General features: G+C 44.4%; 1 protein-coding gene across 5 annotated transcripts in view; it reads right to left on the reverse strand.

Moving 5' to 3' along the window:
* INAVA (innate immunity activator) overlaps nt 1-22,746 on the reverse strand; it is a 65,854-nt gene that overhangs the window by 9,500 nt on the left and 33,608 nt on the right. For 2 of the 5 annotated variants that reach the window (XM_060231572.1, XM_060231570.1), the window contains 7 exons: nt 14,961-15,076; nt 11,856-11,980; nt 10,697-10,819; nt 5,308-5,536; nt 4,405-4,458; nt 3,137-3,362; nt 1,123-1,296 (listed from right to left, as the gene is read on the reverse strand). In XM_060231572.1, the coding sequence (XP_060087555.1) occupies nt 1,123-1,296; nt 3,137-3,362; nt 4,405-4,458; nt 5,308-5,536; nt 10,697-10,819; nt 11,856-11,980; nt 14,961-15,015 (986 nt within the window). In that variant the 5' untranslated portion in view covers nt 15,016-15,076. Of the gene's footprint in view, nt 1-1,122; nt 1,297-3,136; nt 3,363-4,404; nt 4,459-5,307; nt 5,537-10,696; nt 10,820-11,855; nt 11,981-14,960; nt 15,080-22,746 lie in introns of all 5 variants that reach the window. The other 3 variants (XM_060231568.1, XM_060231571.1, XM_060231573.1) reach the window with 2 other exon arrangements.

The following is a 22,746-nucleotide window of genomic DNA, read 5'->3' on the forward strand; positions in this document are numbered from 1 at the left end:
CAATGCAGAAGGGGAAGGGGGGAGGAATCCATATAGATGTGCTTGGTAAACACAATGGCAATGCAGAATAACAAAGAAAATCCAACTGGCATTCATGGTGAAAACGAGATAAAAGAACAATACAGAATAAGCCAGTATTTTATGAATATGTAATTGGCAGTTTCATAAGCGAAACTATGGGGACATAAACATAATAGACAATGCTGATAGAGTTGTATGTGGGTTAGAAGTAGCCCACCTGAATCTAAGTAGGTTTAGTGTCACTGATACAACTGAGCAGAGAGGCCCATAATGACCCACAATGCCAAACACAAGCCACTAATTGGTAGAGGCTACAAAAACAGAAGAAACCCCTGGCAGGCCCTGTTATAACAAACCAATGTGGTATAATACCTAGAGGGTTGGGATTTGAAAGGGGCCAGCTAAATTCAGACTCTTGCTCAGTCACAACATTTAGTGGGCTTTCAGATATTGCTCTGTGAAATCAAGCAAAAGAAACATTTTGTATTCAATCCAGGCTTTGACCTTTCTTGCCAGTAAGCCAGCCAAAGGGCGTTACTTTGGGGTAGGGTTGCCAGGTTCCTCCTGGCAACTGGCAGGGGATGGAGGGGGATCTTATCAGGAGAGAGAGAGCAAGGCCCAGGTGATGCAGAGATGGCATTTCTGGTGATCCACAAGAAATGGCATTATCAAGCTGCAATATCCTGTCTTCTACCCAAATATCAGTGTCGTGTGGATGTTGCCTGTGTGATGACATCATTCCCTGTGTGTGCCATGAGTGATGTCATCACATCTCCCACAACATCATCTGGGCTTCCTCTCTGTCCTGGCAAGCCCCTTTGCCACCCAGCTGATTGGTAGCAGGGGGGCCTTGGGGCAGGGCACCATGCCTCCACTAAGAAAGCTGGCAACCCTACTGGGGGGGAGATATTCTGCTGGTTTATTTGTTTTTGTTAGATCCAGGTTCTGCACCAGTACCTTAAATTATCTGAAAAAAGAAAAACCCAATCCTATCACCTGTGTATGTTATGCAGATTACCACAGTTGCAAATATGTGCTGTTTTTGCTTGCTCTAGTAACTGAGTGCTGAAGACACCCATTTACTTCATGGCTGTACCGTACCTTATGGCCTGGGATTGTCCTCTCCTTCCCAGGAACTCTGGTGTAGGTGGGGCACTGGAACCAGCCTGTCTCCTGGCTTCTATCTTCCTCGCAGGAACAAAGTGGCACAAAGGTGGCTCAGCTATCCTCTGAGCTGTAGAGCTGGGTGCTGGCTGGAGAATCAGGCCTGGACTACTGTTAGGAAACACAAGGCAGCAACAAATGAGAAGATGCCAAAACAGCCACTAGCTTTTGCTAGAAGCCAAATAATAAGAGCCCCATGGCGCAGAGTGGTAAAGCTGCAGTACTGCAGTCAAACTCTCTACTCACGACCTGAGTTCGATCCCAGCGGAAGCTGGGTTCAGGTGGCCGGCTCGAGGTTGACTCAGCCTTCCATCCTTCCAAGGTTAGTAAAATGAGTACCCAGGTTGCTGGGGGGAGAGGTGCAGACGACTGGGGAAAGCAATGGCAAACCACTCCATAAAAAGTCTGCCATGAAAATGTTGTGATGTGACGTCACCACAGAGTCAGAAACAACTGGTGCTTGCACAGGGGACTACCTTTTTTTTTAAGTAATAAGAGGCTCTGGTTAGTTAGCACTGAATTCACTTCCCATCAGCCGTGAGTGGCAAAAAGAGTAAGGGGAAAGAATACTAGACTCAAGTATGCACACAAAGGCAGCTACTCTCATTCAGTTAACTGGACCACTTAGCTAAGTCTGAAAAGGTATTTTTTACACATGATGCTAAAGTGCGGTCTCCATTTATGCCTTTTGCTATGTAGCCGTGCAGCCTGTATTTGGTGGAAATGTACATTTAGTTTGAAAATGTCTGTATTTTGTCTCACATTAACAACTTCCACTGTGACAAAGAATCCAAACGTTAAAAAATAATAATAAACTCCAGACACTTATTGTCTTATTTTAAATGGGTCTCTCTAAGAAGACTCTGAGCAGCCCAGAGAGATCTTCCCTGGATGATCTCTGACTGAGCCAAAAAGCCTCTCTAAAATCGGACTGGCTCAAAATGGAGCAGCTGAATCCTGATCAGATGCTCCTGTGTGAGTCATCCATTTCCCATACAGGAGGCACTTTGGTCTGGTCAGACAGTTGTTGTGCACAATCCCCTTGTCATAGTTTGCATTTCTTTTTTTCCAAACATTTTAGCGGTCCTGCACTCATGCGCTCTAGGCAGTTTAAAAAAAAAGAATACTGATAAGTGCCTAGAGCAGATTGGCGGTTCACACCACCAATCCGCCTCACTTGCTCACTTCCGCATTTATATGCTGGAAAGGTGGATGGCATGCGGCACTAAAAATTGCTACCGTTTCAGAAGTGGTAGCTTTTTGAGCCATGGCTGAGATGCCTAAGGACGGAGTGAGTACAGGAGTGGGACAGGAAGCAGATGTGAGTGTTTAGATTTGATTTTTTTTATCCATCTGCAAGCTGTCCCTATGTTGGTTTAAAGTGCTGGTCTGGCTGGTCTGGACCCAGCCAAAGAAATCACTGAGTTCAAAGGGACCAAAGGGTCATCTAATTTGATCTCTAACTGCAAACCACAGTAATGTACCCACCCCTTTATTAGTGCATTTTCCCAACCTGCTACTATGAAGAGCTAAAACAAGAGACTAGAGACAAGACTTCAGAAACAAAACAGTGCTACCAAGAAAAGGAACCCACAAAGCAAGTTTTCATTTTTTGTCACTGGGATAAATAAGCAATAATAAAACTTTGGTTAAGTGCTGAAAGCCAACATACAGTTTACCACAAATTTTACAGCATCCCTATAAAGAAGACTAGTATTGTTATTCATTCTCATATTACAGACTGGGGAGACTGAAATGCAGTCTTGAGATGACGTTTGTACCAGTGACTTTCAGGCAGCAGACAGTTCGAAGTCAACTGACATATTACACTACCCTTGATATTGCTGGTGTACAGGGTGCATGATCATTCCTTTCAGCCTCTGACAGACATATTTTAAGAAGAGGCGCTGAACCAAAAGAAGAGGGAGCTGGACTAGTGAACTGGTTTGACCTTGATATACTGCTAGGCTCAGAAGATTTCTTGGTCTTCTCATAAGGTTTATCCAGACTGGTCTCCTTCCAGGGGCTGTTCTGGATGGGTGCACATTCCAGTTCTGTGGGTTGGTAGTGGATCTGGCCTTCTGGCAAGCTAGCAGGAGAAGGCTGAGCTGAAGAACCATGAAGATGAGCTGAGGACGCAAGCTTTGATGGAGGATGAGAGTTCAGCACTTGGGGTCCTTAACAAGAGAAAACAATTACTGTTCGCAAACATTAGCAACTGGGAGGGCACTGCCTATTACAACTGTCTTGATCTCATGGTTCCCTTCACTATTCACTTGCCACACCTGAGCTCTCTAACCATCTCAACAGATAGGCTGGAGTGAGTTCCTATAGCCTAAGGAGTCTTCCTTCAGCCAAGGTGGCTCTTCTCTTCCACCACAAAAACAGTCATATGTTGGGAGAAGGCTCCTTAGGAGACAGGATGCTGAACTGCAGCAGGTTTTCATGTGCAAAGGGCAAACAGACTGATATGTCAGCCAACCTCAACCTTTCTCCTGGATCTTTTGGCAATTTAGAGAAATCTGCTAATCCTGCCCCCAAACTTGGTTATGTACTATGACTAAATTCTTAGTATGAACTAGAAAACAGGAACTGACCTAAACACAAACTTAAAAAAAAATCCATACACCTGTGTGAGAAAAAGCATGTGCGTGTGCATGTAGCATTATCCAGGTGGATTTCTGGTTGTTGTTACAGCCATGTTTCCTTCTAAAAAACCCTGAAATGTGAAGGTCCACAGTGGATCCCAGCCATATAAGATTGCAAGTAAATTCTGGCAAGGCCATTTCCCCTTTGGCTTGTTGTTTCATATTTAAAACAAGCAAACATCTTTCCCACAGCACCAAGAAAATATGCTTCCAGTTCAATCAGATGTGCTAAGCTGCTCCACAGGGTAGGCAAGTAAAACCACCCTCATTTGGAACTATGAAACTAGGCTTGAGATTTTATAGCCAGGGAACCTGCCTTGTTCTGTAAGGTTACAAAGGCTGTTCTCAGGAGTGCTGTTGACCTGCAGAGAAAGGAGAGTCACCCATAACATTTTATTGAATTGCAAATGTTCCATAGAGAATGCTAAAGCTTCAAAGTGATCTCCAGCATGAGTAAGAAAATCCCTCAGTAGGAAAAGCTGAAACCCATTGCCCAAAGGTTATCTTCAGTCTATGGGAAGGCTTAGCAATAAGATGATGGCAGTGTTGAAAACACAGTTAAGTAGCTTACCTTCTTCTACTAGGACAACATCTGACAGGGAACTCTCATCAGAGGCACTAAAGCCTGAGGAAAACAACAAACACAGACTTTACTTAACATCCAGATTTTCAAGCAATAATTAGAATGCTGAAATGCTCACTAGCAAGTGTCTGCAGAAGGGCTGTGGCTCTATGGTCTATTGCATCCAGAAGCTCCCAAATTTCATCCCTGATATCTCAAATTAAAAGAATTTCAAGAAGCAAATGCACTGGCACTTCCGTAGTGGAATACCTAGACTAGATTGAGATGTGTGCCACTGCTCTAGGAGCGAAGAGGAGAAGGTGAGCTGGTATAAAAGGAAGCAATTTCAGCTGCAAAAGGATCCAAAGCTATCTACTTCCTAAGAGTTAATTGTATGCTATGGGGTGTTGCATCATCCAGTGCAGGTCTCTACATGCGTCATCCTCCAGCCGGCTGTCCCTGTTTCTTCTTAAGCTCTCTTTGGCAACCACTTACAGAAACTTGCAGTTTGTAGATTATTAGGACAGGGGAAAGCTATACATGGTCAACTTCCTGCCTTGAATTGGGATGATCTCCAAATAAACTAGGCATGTCAGTTCATCTGACCTACTTATGACTTTGAGGGATTAGCCAACCTCTGTCCCATTTCCTGACCATTTTTAATAGTTAAAAAACCTTCTTCCTTACATTTACTTTTTCAGTTTAAAGCTTTTAAAAATTATGTCCTACACTACAGTGCCCATATAGAACAATCTCACCCATCCACCCCTGTATACATTGTGATTATGACATCTGATTCCAATACAAAATGAGCCCAATTGCTTAACCTGCTTCTTAAAGCCTTGCATTTCGAACCTACTCTGAGGTGTTTCATGTCCCACTGGATCAGATTCCCAGAGAGACCCAGCTCACCTTCTAAAACTGGGGCACTGGCCCTTAGTGGTGCCAAATGCTGGGCTGCCAGGCGGTATTCACTGAGGGCTTGCTCTAAGTCCTTCAGCTTTTTTTCTTCCTTCAACACGGCACTTTTTCGGCGCTTCCGGACTTGCTTAGTGAGATTCTCTTCCCGAGAGAGACACCGTGCAGCCTCAGCAATCTGCAGCTGCAGAGCCAGATCCCTTTCCAGTGTGCTCACTGGATCCTGTGGAAAAGTCAAATATTTGTTCCCAAATTTACAGTTTTAAGTTTTAGAAAGACTTTGCAGTTTTAGAAAGACTTTGCAATGTGAGCAGCTTCTTAAAAGATAATTCTGACAAAATTCTGAAGAGACAAAAACCAAGGCCAATAGCACTACCTCTTACCTTCCATACTATCCTGTTAGTGGGAGGCATAGTTAGGTATAGTTAGACAAAGGTTCGTGTTGCTAGGCTAAGTGTAGGATTGTGCTGTGTTAGCTGTTATGTTAGCCAATTAGAGCTGCTGTATTAACTGCAGTAGTTTGTAATGAGCCTGGTATTTATTATAATTTTGCGTTGCTGTTTAGTGAGTGCAGGGAAGGAGAGGAGAACAAAATGGTTCCAGTCAACACTGAGAGCGCCAGCATCAGGCTGGCGATCCCAGTGATTGGGGAGATGGCCATGGGAGAAGAGAAAGGTATTGGAATGGAAAGAGATGAAAATATGGCGATGCTTGGTCTCCTTCCAACCTTTGTCTTATCCTGAAACACATCAGTGAGAGGGTTAAGAAAATAAACCTCCCTTTGACACTGATGTTGTATAATGCCAGATCCATCAAGAACAAGACCATGACAAGCAAAGATGCAAGTACAAGATGTGAACATGGCATGCATGAGTGAGACCTGGACAAGGGAAGATGTAATAGTCGCCTTAAAAGAGCTGATCCCATCAGGGTTCTCAGTCCCCCATCAATCCTGAACTGAGGGAAAGGATGGTGGTGATACTCATCCAAGAGGTTTTTTCTTTCAGGACACTCCCCACCCAAAGATCACTGATACTGACTGTGTAAGAACATAAGAGAAGCCATGTTGGATTAGCCCAATGGCCCATCCAGTCCAACACTCTGTGTCACACAGTGGCCAAAAAACCCCAGGTGCCATCAGGAGGTCCATCAGTGGGCCAGGAGACTAGACCACTGTTGCCCCCCACCCCAAGCACCAAGAATACAGAGCATCACTGCCCCAGACAGAGTTCCATCTATACCTTGTGGCTAATAGCCACTGATGGACCTCTGCTCCATATGTTTATCCAATCCCCTCTTGAAGCTGTCTATGCTTGTAGCCACCGCCACCTCCTGTGGCAGGGAATTCCATGTGTTAATCACCCTTTGGGTGAAGAATTGCCTCCTTTTAGCCATTCTAACCTGACTACTCAGCAATTTCATTGAGTATCCTCGAGTTCTTGTATTGTGAGAAAGGGAGAAAAGCACTTCTTTCTTTACCTTCTCTATCCCATTCATAATCTTGTAAATCTAGTCTAGCACTGAGGAGAGTCTGGGCAGCTGTATGGTGTAATGACCACCTTGCACCCTAATGGACAGCCTACCAAGCTTGCTAGAGGTGGTAGTGAGCTAAGCCTTTAAATTCCCAAGACTGATAGTTCTTGGGGACTTCAGCATCCATACCAACACTGCTACCTCCTTACAGGCCTTGGACCTAGAGTCTTCCATGACAGCACTAGGACTCTCCCAGACTATCAGGTCCCACACACCAAGCAGGCCATACATTGAATTTGATCTTTGGTGTGGGGATGGATATGGATCTGGTTGCTAAAGATGAAGTGCCATGGTCACATCACTTTGCCCTGAAGGCCCATTTGGGTGTCCCAGCCTCCTCTTGTCTAGGCAGCAGGCAGATTTATGCTTGCCCACAGAGACTAATAAACTGAACTGGGTTCCAGAACACTCTGCGGGATCCAATGCCCTTTGGCAATTCATTAGATGCACTGACAGAGGACTGGAATTTCCATCTCTCTGAAGCCATTGATGAAAAAACCTACTGGTGGTCCCCAACCCAAGAGATATCTGGCTGTCCTCGACCACAGCCAGGATGTTCTCAACCCTGGCTCCAAATGGATGGAACTTTCTGACAAACAACATCTGAATCCTGTGGGATTTAATGCAGTGTCACAGGGCCTGTAAGTCAGAGATGTTCTGTTGGGCATTTGGTTGAGGATAGCAACGGTTTCCATCTGTCTGGCACTCCTACTTTTTTGCCTCTCCCCCTCCCCTAGAGGCAGTGGCACAATTTAAAGTTATTGCATCATCAAATTAGGCCAATTACTGTGTTTTTACTGTTTTAACTGTAAATTAATATGAGAAGGTATTTTACTGTTGTATACCGCCCTGAGCCCTGTTTTACAAGGAAGAATAGTTTAGAAATCCAGATAAATAAATAAATAAATAAATAAATAAATAAATAAATAAATAAATAGTTAATTAATTAAATCAGAGATCCCTTTCACAGTTTTTTTGGCAGGCCAAATTAGATGATAACTAGTTATTATTATCATCCACCCCAAACAGACAGTGCATACACTTGTGAGTTTAACTGAGGGCTCACAGAGAACCACATCGCAACTGCACTGCAGGTTTTATGGAATGCTGGGTGAGGCAGCTTTTTTGAATCATGTACAATAGCCTTTATTGTGGTGACTGGGTGCAGGAAACATCTGCCATGTTTTGTTATTGTATTTACATGCTGGCTAGATGTTTTAGTGTTGAAGCAGACAACATAAGAAAAAAAATAATTTGGGGGCAATAGAAAAATGAAGTCTACCTGGTTGCTAAAAACTGGGGAGGGGGGCACATATGTTGCTTCCTATAGTTTACTGTTGCAGTAGAGAATGGTTTCAGCCTCTAGAAGTTAAATAAGAATAGAAAAATAAAATAGTACTGGCACAGGAGAGATAGGTTTGTTCTGCTCCTCACCAGTGATATCACAAGCAAAAATCCTGGGGTGGGGTTTGGCATAACGTCCAGTATCTGCAATATTGCAGTTTTTTAGACTTGCACTAAAAGCATGGACCACCCATGTGACTAGAAATGCACATTTAAATAAACACAGATTAGATCCCCTTCCTTAACAAATTCAGTCTTCCATCTGTGTTCACGGTCAGGATGATTAAAGAACTATATAAAATGGATTCTCCATTCTTTCCAAGAACGCTGGTGATGAGATTTTTAATCCAGATCAGTGATTTCTTTGTCCTGAGACAGAGATGGTAATTATTCTGGATTAACTACTATACCATTAAAAGGCTGTATCCTTTTTCTGATACACCCCAAGATCCTGGTGATGTGGGCTCAGTTCCCAGCTATCTGCAAAGCCCAGGCAGAGGCTGTCCAGAGGTGAAGCGAATATGTCCTCTACTTCCCCATACAGTAGCTTCCTACAGGGTGGGAAGGGCAAAGGGTCTCTCTCTAGAGCTGTAAGCAACATCTCTAAGGTCGTTTTCGCACTCACCTTCAGCCGGCGTGACCCCCCTCTTCACTGCGCAGGATCTGCGCGGATTTCACACTAAACGCTGCGGAGCAGCCAGAAAAGCCGGAAGCTCCCGGCGCAAAAGCCGCTCAAACTGAAACCGCCAAAAAGCAGTTTGGCGTTTGCGCGGCTTTTGCGACGGGAGCTTCCGGCTTTTCTGGCTGCTCCGCAGCGTTTAGTGCGAAATCCGCGCAGATCCTGCGCGGTGAAGAGGGGGGTTGCGCCGGCTGAAGGTGAGTGCGAAAACGACCTAAGAGATGAAGGCTAAGGAAACAGCTTTCCAAGATTAGAATCAGGTGTGTGTGAGAGAAGCCGCGGTCAGCAAAATAACAATTCCGCTCAGCACCCACATCCTCTACCATGCACCATGGGCACAGAGAGAAAGAATAACCCATACTACACCAGACCCACTAAGATAATTATTCAAACAGACCACAGCACTGAGAAAGAGAGAGAACTTGCATCATCCAAGAGGCAATCGAGGCCACACCTTTGATGGAACAGAAGTCTTTCCTTCTTTGCTTGCTTGGGGCCTAAAGCATTAGGCATCCACAGGCTTTTTCCACAGACCTTAAAACCTGAGCCATTTCTATCAACCCCTAAGCTTTCTTAGTGCTGACAACTGCTGATCTTCCATGGGAATTCAGTTTACTCACCCCCAGGTACAAAATGCAGCTTTTCTATTTGTTTGTTTGTTTGAATTAGTTAAAACTGGTTGCAAAAAGGGGCTGTGCTAAAAGTTTTTAAATCCTCTAGAAAGATGGCTTGCCTGTTTTAAAAAGCTATAGCCCCATGTAGACTAACTTCGAAACCTTCCAGTGGAAAATTACAAAGGTGTGTAAACTCCCCAACTAGGGAGCAAGATGTATCCCCACCCACACAACTTGGCATGCAGAAATCTTTTACAGCATAGCTCATCAGATTCCATGGCTTTATGGCTCCGACTATAAAGACTCTTGCTTTTAGTTTCAGAAGACAACAGTCTGTTCCCTGGTAGGATAACCTCATGAGTATTAAGTTGATTTAAGGAGTGAAGAAGCCAGAAGGTAGGCCCATCTCTTGCTGGGCAGCGGCAGATATGACTTTGGGCTGCTCTTGGGGGGAGAGGCCTCTGAGGCCCCAGCCTCTGCCCCTCTCAAATGCAGCTTGGCCCATCCCTTGCTGGGTGGTGGCAAGAGAGACTTTGGGCTGCTATTGGGGGGGGGAGGGGGCGGTCTCCATGGCCCTGACTTCTGACCCTCCTGAACACAGCTTGGCCCGTCCTTCACCCATCCCTCTCCCTCTTCAGAGGGAGCCAGGAAGTGGCTGCCCTCTTCCCGGCTCCCTTTGAAGAGGGAGAGAGCTGGGCTGAGTGTTCGCGCAAAGTGTGCACAGCCCGATGACATCACTTCTGGTTATAGAGAAAATCATAGAGGGGGGCACAGGGTTTGGCATGCGGCACCAAAACCCCTAGCACTGGGCCTGCTGACGGGGAGTGGGAGGGAGCTTTCTGGGGGGAAGTAGGATGATGTTGCTGCACACATTGTGTCCCCAATGTGATGACATCACACAGAAGTGTTGTCATCACACTGGGTAACATCACACAGCAACACTCTGGTTTGGGGGCAAACTCTATGGTAAAATTGGTCTCAAACCATAGTTTTGCCCCAAAACCAGAATGCCACTGTGGGTAGGAGCTCGCAAAATTGGGAGATCCCCTGCTCCCAGCTGGGGGCTGGCAGCCCAACAATGACAGCCATTTTGTGGTTGTGTGTGCCCACTACCCTTGCATCAGACTTCCAAAGGTGCGCCCAGGCTCAAAAAGGTTGGGGACCCCTGCTCTAAACCCAAGGGTCACTTCAGACTGATAGAAAGATTCCTTACCGCTCCTCTTGAGAGGATAGCCTTTTCATCCAATTTGAAAGCAGCCCCAATTCGACGACGGACCTTTGGGGGCTTCTCACCTGCTTTCAGAGGATACTCTAAGGGAAGCAATCCTGTCAGCTCCTAAGGAAAAAGTAAGAACAGGATTCCATTTCCATTGCTGACAAGGATATAGGAGGGCATTCATTCATTTATTTACCAGAGTTTCTCAGACTATTTTATTTTTTATTTGTATGTATAGTCTTCCATATTGCTTCAAAATAAGCCTTCAGGACAGCTTTCAAAATATCCACCAGTAGAACTACTTCGGTGTTGATGGGATTGGTATCTTGCTGAATGGCCTGAGTTATCCTATCAATGTAATGTGACATCTAAATGACACACAAAATGCCAGCGGCTAAGTTCACTCCGGCCTTATTTCCACCACCCTCACAAAGTGGTGACCAGGCAAATGAAGAGGTGGCCTTAGAATGGTCCAGAGGAGAAATTCTGTTGCAGCAATTTTACTGAGTTGAACAGCCTCTCTAAAATAGCTATGAAAACGATTATAGCTCTGGTATTTATGGCTAGATAAACAACATTCTTATTTGGACATATATTCTGCAATGTCCCAGAGGGTCAGGCTGGATAGTTTGATAGTTTATTATTTTAATCAGAACTAATAGTGGTTGGTTTGATGAAGGAGATTTGGGCCAGAGGGTCCCGAACTTTTTTTTTTAGTTAAGAAGCTAATTGGAAGAGGATCCATATTCAGATCCAGCACCATCTTATTTCAGATCAGGGAAAAGTTCCCCCAACAGATTCACAAGGGAACTCAGGGGGAGGGAGTCTTTGTAGCATGGTGTCAGGTTGATTCAATTGAGCTGCCTGAATTGTTTTATTAAACTATTTGTTAAATGATGCCAGTTCGACCAGACATGGAGCAAGTATTCCAGATAGCCCTCAAGATGACTTTGTCACCTCTCTTATGTTGATTCCAAGCCTAGGAACCATTTTGATTTTAAGGGTAAGTCCCTCCCATTTCCTTCAGATAACACAGCCCCTTCTGCTCTTCTTTCCTCACTCCAGTCCTCAAAAATTCATTTCTTTTCTTTAATAGTCTTTTCCTCTTCCTTCCATCCAGCTGGTATGTGACCCCTGTGGCTTTCTTAGGCCTTACCGCCTCACGCAAACACAGTCTTTTCAGTTCCTGCACACAAGCCTCCAGCCGCTCCTCCAGCACTCTTTGCTGCTTCCTCATAGCTTGGGTCAGGTCCTTCATTGGAGACACAGGGCTGTCTGGTCCTGAAGGAGGCAAGAGAGACACAGAATGACTTGTCAATCAGTTGCTTTAGGCAGGAAGGAGGTATGTTTAGTGAGTCAGACAAGGCTGCCCTTTGGCAGCTTTCTGGAGCCAGCTGCAAGTGTTGCAAGCGTGTATCTTAATAGTTATAGAACTTCAAAGGAGAGGCTGACCTGACAGCTCATCAGGTGCAATGTGGAATGCACACAGCACCAGAGAACTTTTTTAGTTCCCATTTTGTAGTCTGCAAGCAGCTCAAGGTCATCGCAGATCAGATAAAGCAGTGACTTGACAGTAATATTCCTGGTTGTTAGGTTTATTAGAAAACCAAAGCAAACAGATCTGCTATTCTGCCCACAGGCTGGTCAGGACAAAAGGAGAGACAGGCTTTGATCTTAGTCAGTCATGCCAGAATTTCCCAAAGATTTTTGTTCCCAGGGATCACATGCACTCAGTCAACACTACATTTACTCAGGGTCAAACTAGATGCTGCCACCATTTTAAAGTGATTTAAAAATGCTACATCTTGTTTACCTCTGCCTTTAAGTGCTGAGACAGCTGGGGCCGTGTTTAAACACTTGCTAAGGCACAGGGGGAGGAGTGTCTCAGCCTCTTGTGCTGTGGGCCAATCAGTATTAGGCCCTCACATCATTTTTAGACCACTTTAAAATGCAGCAGCAGCAGCCCCAAGGTGGCCATGAGGATGCCTTGACATCTTTGCCCTAACCGACTAGGCTACCCAAAATGGCAGCCATGGCCTTGTGATATAGTCTTGCAAGATCTGGATATTTCACCCCAGATTTGCAGAAGCCTGGCATCCCTTACAGAATGTTTGATCTGGGTGTGTTTTGGGGAGAGGATGACTATTGGAGATATGATTGTTAAAGTGGGAATCGTTCCTGTGTGGATGGGCCTCAAGGTATTTAAATAAGCATCTGGGGTGGCAGAAGAATCAATAGTATAATGTAGATGCTGAATGCTGAGCACCCATAAGGATTTTTCTCTGTATGTAACTGCCTAGTGCCTATATTCTTTGGTTTATGTGTAAAGATTCAAGTGCAGTTGGTAGCAGCTTTTCCTTTCTAAACAAGGATCTAGCCTTGATTACTTTTGTCATCTGAACAGTCCACAGTCCTATCAAATCACTCTTAGTTTGCTTTTTGCAACCTTCCACTGATGCTTTGATCCAGAAGATAGGCCAGGAAGCATGTTGTACCTTGGAAAGCAGGCACAGGAGGATCCAGACCTTGTGCAGATCTTATCAGCAACTGCACCTACCTTGATCATCCCTACCCATCTTTTGCTTGAAGCTTCTGTGAACTGAGGATTCCATACTGTGCTTGTGAATGGACACATATCTGGAGAACAAAGCAGCCTCTGAGAAAAGATTACTGTGGCCTGACCTTAATCAAGGTCCACATGTCCAGATGGGTTAAAACTATTATGAAATGTTTTAGATGTGAATTTTTCCTACACAGAAAGAATCTCTGACCGATTCCGCACTAGCCTTACCCCACTCTCACTCTCCTCTTCTCCGCTTCCTTCAGATTTCGCACAAGCTGCCCCAAGGCTGCAACTCGCTCCACCTCTTTCAACAGCAAACAAGATCCTCTAAAAACCAGTTTCTGTTTGCCGCATGAAAGAGTCGAAGTGAGTTGCAGCTCTGCAGCAGCTTGTGCAAAATCTGACAGAAGCCCTGCAGAGAAGAGGAGAGTGAGAGTGGGGTAAGGCTAGTGGAGAATTGGTCTCTTTATAGGTACAAGAGCATCTCTTCTGCCATTTGAAGTAAAACCCTATTATTTGCCACAAGTGTTCTCTTCAATACTTTGAACATTTTTTAAATCAGAAAAAGACTATAAAAGTTTATAGATAACTAAGTAAGTACAAGGGTCAGGAAGCAGTCATGAAGGAAGAATGTCACATATGAAACTGCCCTTGGCCTGTAGTGAAATATTCTCCCCAGAGGTCGCTTTCTCATGGTAATAAGGGACTAATTCCTCATTCCAAAATCCTACCAATATTTCAAGGCTATCTAATGGTTACTCTATGAGTTCTTCTCCAATTGATTCCTAGTTGTACTGCAAGACGAGGAACAAGACATCTGTACTTTACAAAGTCTTTGTGTTTGTTGGGGAGCACTACAAGGACTTTGTATCACACATCCAATGGGAGTTTTGTGCCTCCCAAATGCAAACCAGCTCTTTCCCTTATGCAACCAAAGTACACAGGAAAAAGTAGCCGTAGCCTCCCCTCCTACACATACACACAACACTGTTGTTTTTGGATCCTCAAACCATCCCATGGAGCTGATGTTGGCTCTGTTATTAAATTTATGTCTAGCCACACAAATAACATGATTTTTACAAGGGAGCCAATAGTGATTTAGTTAGGCAGGTCGTGGATAGAAAAATGGGTGGGGGGGAGAGCTTCAACTGCTTTTCTACACGTGCTGTAACTGAAAACAGAAAAAAAAGCTTGTGTGTGGTGGAGGCACAGAATTCCCATTACATGTGTGATATAAGTTCTCATGTTGTTCTCCAATAAACATAAATACTTTACAATGTGTAGATGTACCCTAAACATCCTGCCACTTTTTAATGCCACTGCCATCTGATTTTATGTGCCTGTGCAAGATCACATTCTTACTGTGGGATCCTGAATGCTCCCCTACATTATCATTTTGGACTGTATTGTAGTAAACATGGAAGGAAGTGGTACTGAAGTAAAGCCAGTGTGAAGCCTGCCATTGCTAATGAGGCAGCCCCCCGCCAAGCTGTGCTTTCATCTGAATGCCCATGATTCTCCAACAGCTACCAGCCTAACCTGCTGACCTCAGTCTGGGGCACCTCACAGGCCTCAGGGAGAAGGCAGACCCCAACAGAACAATTGGTCTTGTTTAAACTTGTTCACATAGGCCCAAATTCAGGAGACTATGTAGGTGCTACATTAATGCAAGCAGGAATTCCCCTATGAGTCACTCACCTGACTGCACTATGATCCCACTGTCTGTGTCACTGGTCTCATCCTTACTCTTCATGGCCAGCTCTAATAGTGGAAGAAGGATGAAGTAGGATCACACCTTAGAAATGCTGTAGGTTCTCCTGTGTACACAAACAAGAGAAAGACCAAGCTGTGCTTTAGACTATGTGGTGAATTGATTCAAGTATTAGACTAAGATCAAGGAGATCCAGATTCAAATTTCCACTCTGCCATGAAAATTTGCCGAGATACCTACCTCAGAGAGTTGTTGTCATGTAGATGGAAAAGACAACTATGTTGCAAATTGTTTATGATCCAGGGGGCAGGGTGGGGAGCTGGGTATACATAAATATACACACACTAATAGTGCATCAGCACTTATTCTTCCCAGTCCATGCAAAACATCAACAAACTCCACATGGCCAGAAGACTCTGGGACCTTTTCTCCCCACCGTTTCTGTCCAATTTCATACAAGTTGCTGCAGGGCTGCCTAGGTAAGAGAGATCCCTTTACAGACCTTCGATGGGGCGCCTTTAGCGCCAGCTTCGAGGGTCAAGAGTTTAGGGGTTCTCCTGGAGCCTTCATTAACTATGGAGGCCCAGGTGGCAGCCACTGCCAGATCTGCATTTTATCATCTTAGGCAGATAAGACAGTTAGCTCCATACCTGGAACACAGCGACTTGGCAACAGTAATCCATGCAACAGTCACCTTGAGAATAGACTACTGTAGTGCCCTCTACATGGGGCTGCCCTTGACTCGGACCTGGAAGCCGCAACTAGTGCAGAATGCTGCAGCCAGGTTGGTATTGGAGCTGCCTTTACGGGTGCATATCCAACCTGCACTGGAGACGCTGCACTGGTTGCCTGTAGTGTTCCGAGCCCAGTTCAAAGTGCTGGTTATGACCTTTAAAACCCTATATTGCTTGGGACCTGCCTACCTTTGGGACCACCTTTCCCGACATGAGCCCCAGAGAGCACTACGATCAAGCTCGTTAAATCTGTTAAAGATCCCTGGGCTAAAGGATGCCTGTCTGACCACTACAAGGGCAAGAGCCTTCTCCATGGCTGTGCCTGTCCTCTGGAATGCCCTCCCGGAGGAGACTACAGCCCTGTGGGACTTGTCACAATTCCGCAGGGCCTGTAAGACATATTTGTTCAGGCATGCTTTTAAGAACTAAAATGAGGTACTTTTAACAACTATGGGGGTGTGTATCATCTGCCCCACAGTATCATGACAAATTAATTCAAACAGAAGCCATCTGAGTTATATTTTCAGTGGTATTTAAATTGTTTTAATATTTTAATGTTTTAATAACGTTTTATTGTCATAATGTGAATTGTCATTGAATTGTGACTATTGTTAGTTGCCCTGAGCCTGTTTGGGGAGGGCGGGATATAAGTGCAATAAATAAATAACTAAACTTGCCCTGCATCTTTCTCACAGCAAGCAAGATCCTCTAAAAACCAGTTTCTGCTTGCTGTGCAGCAGCTTGTGCAAAATTGGACAGAAGTGCCAGGGGGGAAAGGGCTCCAAAACCAGAACAAGCCTGGTGAGAAACTGGTCTGGATCTCCACAATGTGTGTATTCTTTCTGTTTCAAAATGAATCTTGGTGCCGCTAGAACAAGTGGGCATGTGCCAGGAAAGGGGCTTTCTGCATGCTGCTATAATGGCTGTTGTAACCCATAAGTGCTACAGTCACTAGAGATCTCTAAACACGTTTGGTCTTGGGTCCTCAGGGAATGGATGATTAAATTCAGCAAATCCACATTTGTCCCCCACCCATCAAATCTGTTGACCTGGGCCAGCTGCCCACACAATCCAAAAGACAGTGCCAGTTCAGGAATGACCCATATTACTTCCTACTCTTTATTTTTTAGGGACACTTTTTGAATGTCTGGTTTAGTACTGAAGGATCAAAACAAAATCAGGAAAAGTCCCTGCGCACATAAAGCCTCTGCTGATATATTCTTCTATACTTACACCTCTAGTGTTTAGCTGCAGATCTCTGTCAATATACCTAGTACATAGACAATATATATTGAATACACATAGATATTAATTCATCTGGAATACAAATCTAAATAATTCAGTTCAAATGTAATCCCATATGCAGCACATAAGTAATAATTCTCACAGAATTTATATAACATATACATTTTATAACATTTATATAAAATATTCAATATGTTTCAATGCATTATCATTGTGTAAAAGCAACAACAGTCCTATAAGGTAGGTCAGTAGAATTGTCCTCAAATTGCAGATTAACTTTTATATCTAAATCAAAACCCAAATTTCTGGTTTGAGAAAGGTGGGGACGACAGCGATGCAAGCCAAGCCTAGTCCTTGCATGTCTTGCTATTGCATATAGGCTATAGAGCATGTTTGTTAATAGGGATATGCTGGAGCTCCAAGTGTGGAGTTTGTGCTGACACCCATCCATCATTTTGAACCTTGTCTTTCCTGTCCTGGTAAAGACAATATGCCTGATCAGTTCACCTGGAGCTACCTCTTTCTTCCAGCTAAACTGAAAGAAGGTTCTGGAGACCCTGCCCTTAACAATAGCAGAAAAATAGGTAACTGGTCCTGGCAGTGCTCAAAAGCGACACATCCATGAAAGGATGTCCCTCCTCCACTCAAAGCTTCAGTGTTATCAATGATGTGCCCTCTTATTTACAGTTGTTTAAGATCTTGTAGCAGATGCCAGGGTGTGTCACCCAGACTCAGGGGCGTCACTGGATAAGGACAATTCTTGACACTTTCCCTGCAGCTGGGGGCGGCTCCAAACCTTCTGCTGCTGTATTTACACAGTGTTCCCCGCCTCCACCTGGGTGAGTCAAGCTGAGTTTCTGTCTGGAGCTTATCCTGGGACTACCAGTCTCCTGGGAAAACAAAAGGCAGAAGGAGCCGGATGCACAAGGTTCACTGCACTTGTGCAGAGCAGCTCTGTGACCCAGGTTGATGTCATCTACAGCTGGCTAGGTTACTGCTCACTCCATACAGGAACAGGAGGGCCTGTGGGCATGAGGTTGTCCCTCTGCCTGCATGACAGGAAGCCCATAAAAAACACTGAGATAAGAAGCATTGTCGCAATCGCAGAGTGGACTTTCTCCCTAAGACTGATATTGCTTCTGCTACCAAATATCAGGAATATACCTTGGAAGGTGGAATGCCAGGATTTGCAGTGCTTGAACTGAGAGCTGCGTGAATCCACATAATTCTCTGGGCCTGGGAAGTCACATGATGGACAAGAACCAATCCTGTGCCCCTGTCAAGTATGAAGACACTTGGGCCTCTAACACTGTTAACAAAGGATTTAACTAACCACTCTGAGGATATTTTGTGATGTTTTATGTTGTCTTATTCAGACTTGATAATGGATTAGCAGTTTTAAGAACATAAGAGAAGCCATGTTGGATCAGGCCAATGGCCCATCCAGTCCAACACTCTGTCACACAGTGGCCAAAAAATTTATTTATATGAATCTTTATATGAATATATATACACACACTGTGGCTAACAGCCACTGATGGACCTCTGCTCCATATTTTTATCTAACTCTTGAAGCTGGCTATGCTTGTAGCTGCTACCACCTCCTGTGGCAGTGAATTCCACATGTTAATCACCCTTTGGGTGAAGAAGTACCTCCTTTTATCCGTTCTAACTTGACTGCTCAGCAATTTCATTGAATGCCCACGAGTTCTTGTATTGTGAGAAAGGGAGAAAAGTACTTCTTTCTCTACCTTCTCCATCCCATGCATAATCTTGTAATTTTGTAAACCTCTATCATGTCACCCCGCAGTCAACGTTTCTCCAAGCTAAAGAGCCCCAAGCATTTTAACCTTTCTTCATAGGGAAAGTGTTCCAAACCTTTAATCATTCTAGTTGCCCTTTTCTGCACTTTTTCCAATGCTATAATATCCTTTTTGAGGTGCGGTGACCAGAATTGCACACAATATTCCAAATGAGACCGCACCATCGATTTATACAGGGGCATTATGATACTGGCTGATTTGGTTTCAATTCCCTTCCTAATAATTCCCAGCATGGCGTTGGCCTTTTTTTATTGCAATCGCACACTGTCTTGACATTTTCAGTGAGTTATCTACCACGACCCCAAGATCTCTCTCTTGCTCAGTCTCTGCCAGTTCAACTTGTATTTGTAGCTGGGATTCTTGGTCCCAATGTGCATTACTTTGCACTTGGCCACATTGAACCTCATCTGCCACGTTGGCGCCCACTCACCCAGCCTCAACAGATCTCTTGGGAGTTCCTCACAATCCTTTCTGGTTCTCACCACATATGAACATATGAAGCTGCCTTATACTGAATCAGACCCTTGGTCCATCAAAGTCAGTACTGTCTTCTCAGATTGGCAGCGGCTCTCCAGGGTCTCAAGCTGAGGATTTTCACGCCTACTTGCCTGGACCCTTTTTGGAGATGCCAGGAATTGAACCTGGCTGGGACCTTCTGCTTACCAAGCAGATGCTCTACCACTGAGCCACCGTTCCTCCCCACCCTGAACAATTTAGTGTCATCTGCAAACTTGGCCACTTCAGTGCTTACTCCCAACTCCAAATCATTTATGGGAACAAGAGAAGAGTTACAGTGCTTCTTCAACTATCGCTGCTGGCATAGGATAAGCTCTGTGAACAAAAGAAATTGTAGCTGATTCTTGCACACTTCAGTAAAAAGCTTTATTTTATATCTTATTACATTTTATACAATTATGTTATATTGATTTTATCCTTGGCTTGTAATGGCCTATGGCTAAATACAAATAAATATTATTCACTTGATTGGGCCTACTGACTGTATCTTTATTCAGGGCCACTCACTGCTGGGAATGGTTACCATGTTTTCCTTCTGCACACCAGACTTCCATATTGCAAGCATTTATTTTGCCCAGTTGCAACAACTATATACCCAGAAAGATCCTGGTATTCACACAGAATGGTGTATATATGTCTTTTCATGTGCCAGTATATAAAAGAGTGCAGAGGGAACATATCAGAACCACACAAACTAAGTGCATATGTTTATGTGGACAGTTACTGATAACAGCATTCAGGTCTCATACAGCTTTTTACTGAAGTGTGCAAGAATCAGCTACAATTTCTTCTGTTCACAGAGCTTATCCTACGCCAGCAGCAATAGTTGAAGAAATTCTTAATGCACTGTAACTCTTCTCTTGTTCCCATAAATGGCCAGTCCAAACAACTACTTATTACTGTGACAAATGCAAATTTTGGTAGAATTCCAGTGGCACCTTAAAGATGGACAAAATTTATTTCAGCATAAGTCTTAGTCAGTCAGAGCTCACTTCAACAGATGCATGGAGCACTCACAAAAGCATTTGCTGAAATACATACTGTTTCTTTAAAACATTTATATTCCTGTTTTTCCTCCTTGTCTCCTCAGAGCAGTTAACAGTACAACTCTGGATTTCTGTTTTATGTTGCTGTAAAAGGCTAACATTTTGAGTAATCTCAGTTGAGTTTCACAGGTGATTACATAGTTGCTTTTCCACTATCCAGTTACCTTCCAATAAAGTCCACGCTTTCCATACTACCCTAGTATTCCAGTACACAAACACTCATGGAAACAGTACAGAATGACAGCCCTATCTACAGAATAACTCCTAATGTCTTTGTTTTGGTAACCTCAGCTTATGGCTGGAACATGAATCAAGTAACTGGTACAAGGGTGTGAATTCTGGTGTGTTAGGCGTACCTTCATGTAAGGTCTGATTAGAGCTAGATGAGCCTGCTGTTCCAATAATAATCCCGGACAAGTTAGGACAGGAATATTAAGAGCACCGTCTCTGCTGGCTGCTTTCCCACGCTGCAAACACTCCATTGTCCATCTTAGCACAATATGCCATTACCTTCCAAACTATTTGGATCACTTCAAACAAGTGATAATGGGTTGTTCAAAATCCACAAAAACTGTACTCCCTATCATACATCTGCAGCCATGCTTTGAAGCTTTGCTCTGTACAAAAAAAGAAATCAGGTTGGGCTTTAGTGATTTTTAAGAAGATTCCATCCCCCAGGAAACTGCTCTTCAAAACTAAAATATCATAAGAACTGACATCCAATGAAAGTAAGAGAGAGATGCTCATATGACAACATGGTTGTGCCCCATCCATTTACATTTCCAGTTAGGATTTTAACATGGAGGCTAAATATACACAGAGAGCCCCATGGCGCAGAGTGGTAAAGCTGCAGTACTGCAGTCCGAACTCTCTGCTCACGACCTGAGTTCGATCCTGGTGGAAGCTGGGTTCAGGTAGTCAGCTCAAGGTTGACTCAGTCTTCCATCCTTCCAAGGTCAGTAAAATGAGTACCCAGCTTGCTGGGGCGAAAGTGTAGATGACTGGGGAAGGCAATGGCAAACCACCCCGTAAAAAGTCTGCCGTGAAAACGTGATGCGACGTCACCGCATAGTCAGAAAAGAATGGTGGTTGCACAGGGGACTACCTTTACCTTTTTAAAAAAATATATACACAGCAGGCCCATTTTGCACAGGCTAGTACGGGCTGTCCCATGCTCCCTTGGTTTAATTTTAATGTGACTATCTCAGCAAAATTCCTGTTTCAGGGCTAAAAGTTCTATGACTGGAGTTCCAAGCAATAAAAAACTGAATGTGTGCAGAGGCCCAGTTCAGGCTGGGATTGTGATGAGAGGACCAAGAACATTTAAGCTTTCTCCACCTATACCTTTTTTGCATCTAAAATGATCCCAAGGAACAGGTGATATTAAGATCAGGGCTGGTGCTGGCACTTTTGCCACCCCCAGCTCTGCCCCCCACCCCTCCAATGGGGGAGGGCCCCAGCGCCTACCCAAATGCAAAAAACCCCTGCTTGACCTCCCCACAGCACTGGGAAGCCAAGTGAGGCCAGATGGCCCCATTTGCATGAGGAGCCCTCCATACAAACACCCACTCCCCCACTCAACCTCCCTGCGGTATGGGGAAGCCGAGCAGGGCCAGATGGCCCTGTTTGAACAGCAAGCTCCTCTTGCAGCACAAGAAAGTCTCAAGCATGGGAAAGAGGCAGCGTGGAGCCTCTGCCTCACTCTCAGGCTGCCTCCCCTGCAAGGGAAGGCAGCCTGGAGCGAGGTCAAGCTGCCTCTTTCCTCCACCAGAGTCTGGGGTAGGGAAAAGATGCTGCGGGCCAGCTGATGTGTGGGAAGGGGGCGCCCAGCATCACCCCATAGGCCATGCAGCACCCTAACCAGCTGCCTACATGGCCTACTCCCACATGTCGGCCTTGATTAAGGAAAATATAGGATATCTCAGTGGGGTAACTAGTGGCTCCCTGAAGCCACTGCACTCACACACCACACGCACTGAACACCTTTGAATTCCAGGCACTGAATTCCCAAGACATAAGGTTCATGGCAACACAGCGGTCAAAATGGCCAAATTTCCTGCTTATCTGAAGTTTTAGAAAAAGTTATGCTAATCTGTGTAGGCTTTCAAGTTTGTACATTTATTTATTTGTTTGTTTGTTTGTTTGTTTGTTTATATTTAGACTTATATCCCGCCCTTCCCACCGAAGTGGCTCAGGGCAGCTCACAACATAATAAACTTACATAAATTTAGCATAAAAACATTTACATAGGAAGATTAAAACAATAAATTAATAAGACATAAAAACATAAAACCAGCGGTCTATTAAATGCATTTTAGTTCCATCTAAAAATTTCTCAGTGTCAGTTAGTTGTTGTAGGCCTGCCGGAAGAGGGCTGTCTTACAGGCCCTGCGGAACTGCCCTAGGTCC

Source organism: Heteronotia binoei, chromosome 2 (genome assembly GCF_032191835.1).
Source record: "Heteronotia binoei isolate CCM8104 ecotype False Entrance Well chromosome 2, APGP_CSIRO_Hbin_v1, whole genome shotgun sequence".
Lineage (NCBI taxonomy): Eukaryota > Metazoa > Chordata > Lepidosauria > Squamata > Gekkonidae > Heteronotia > Heteronotia binoei.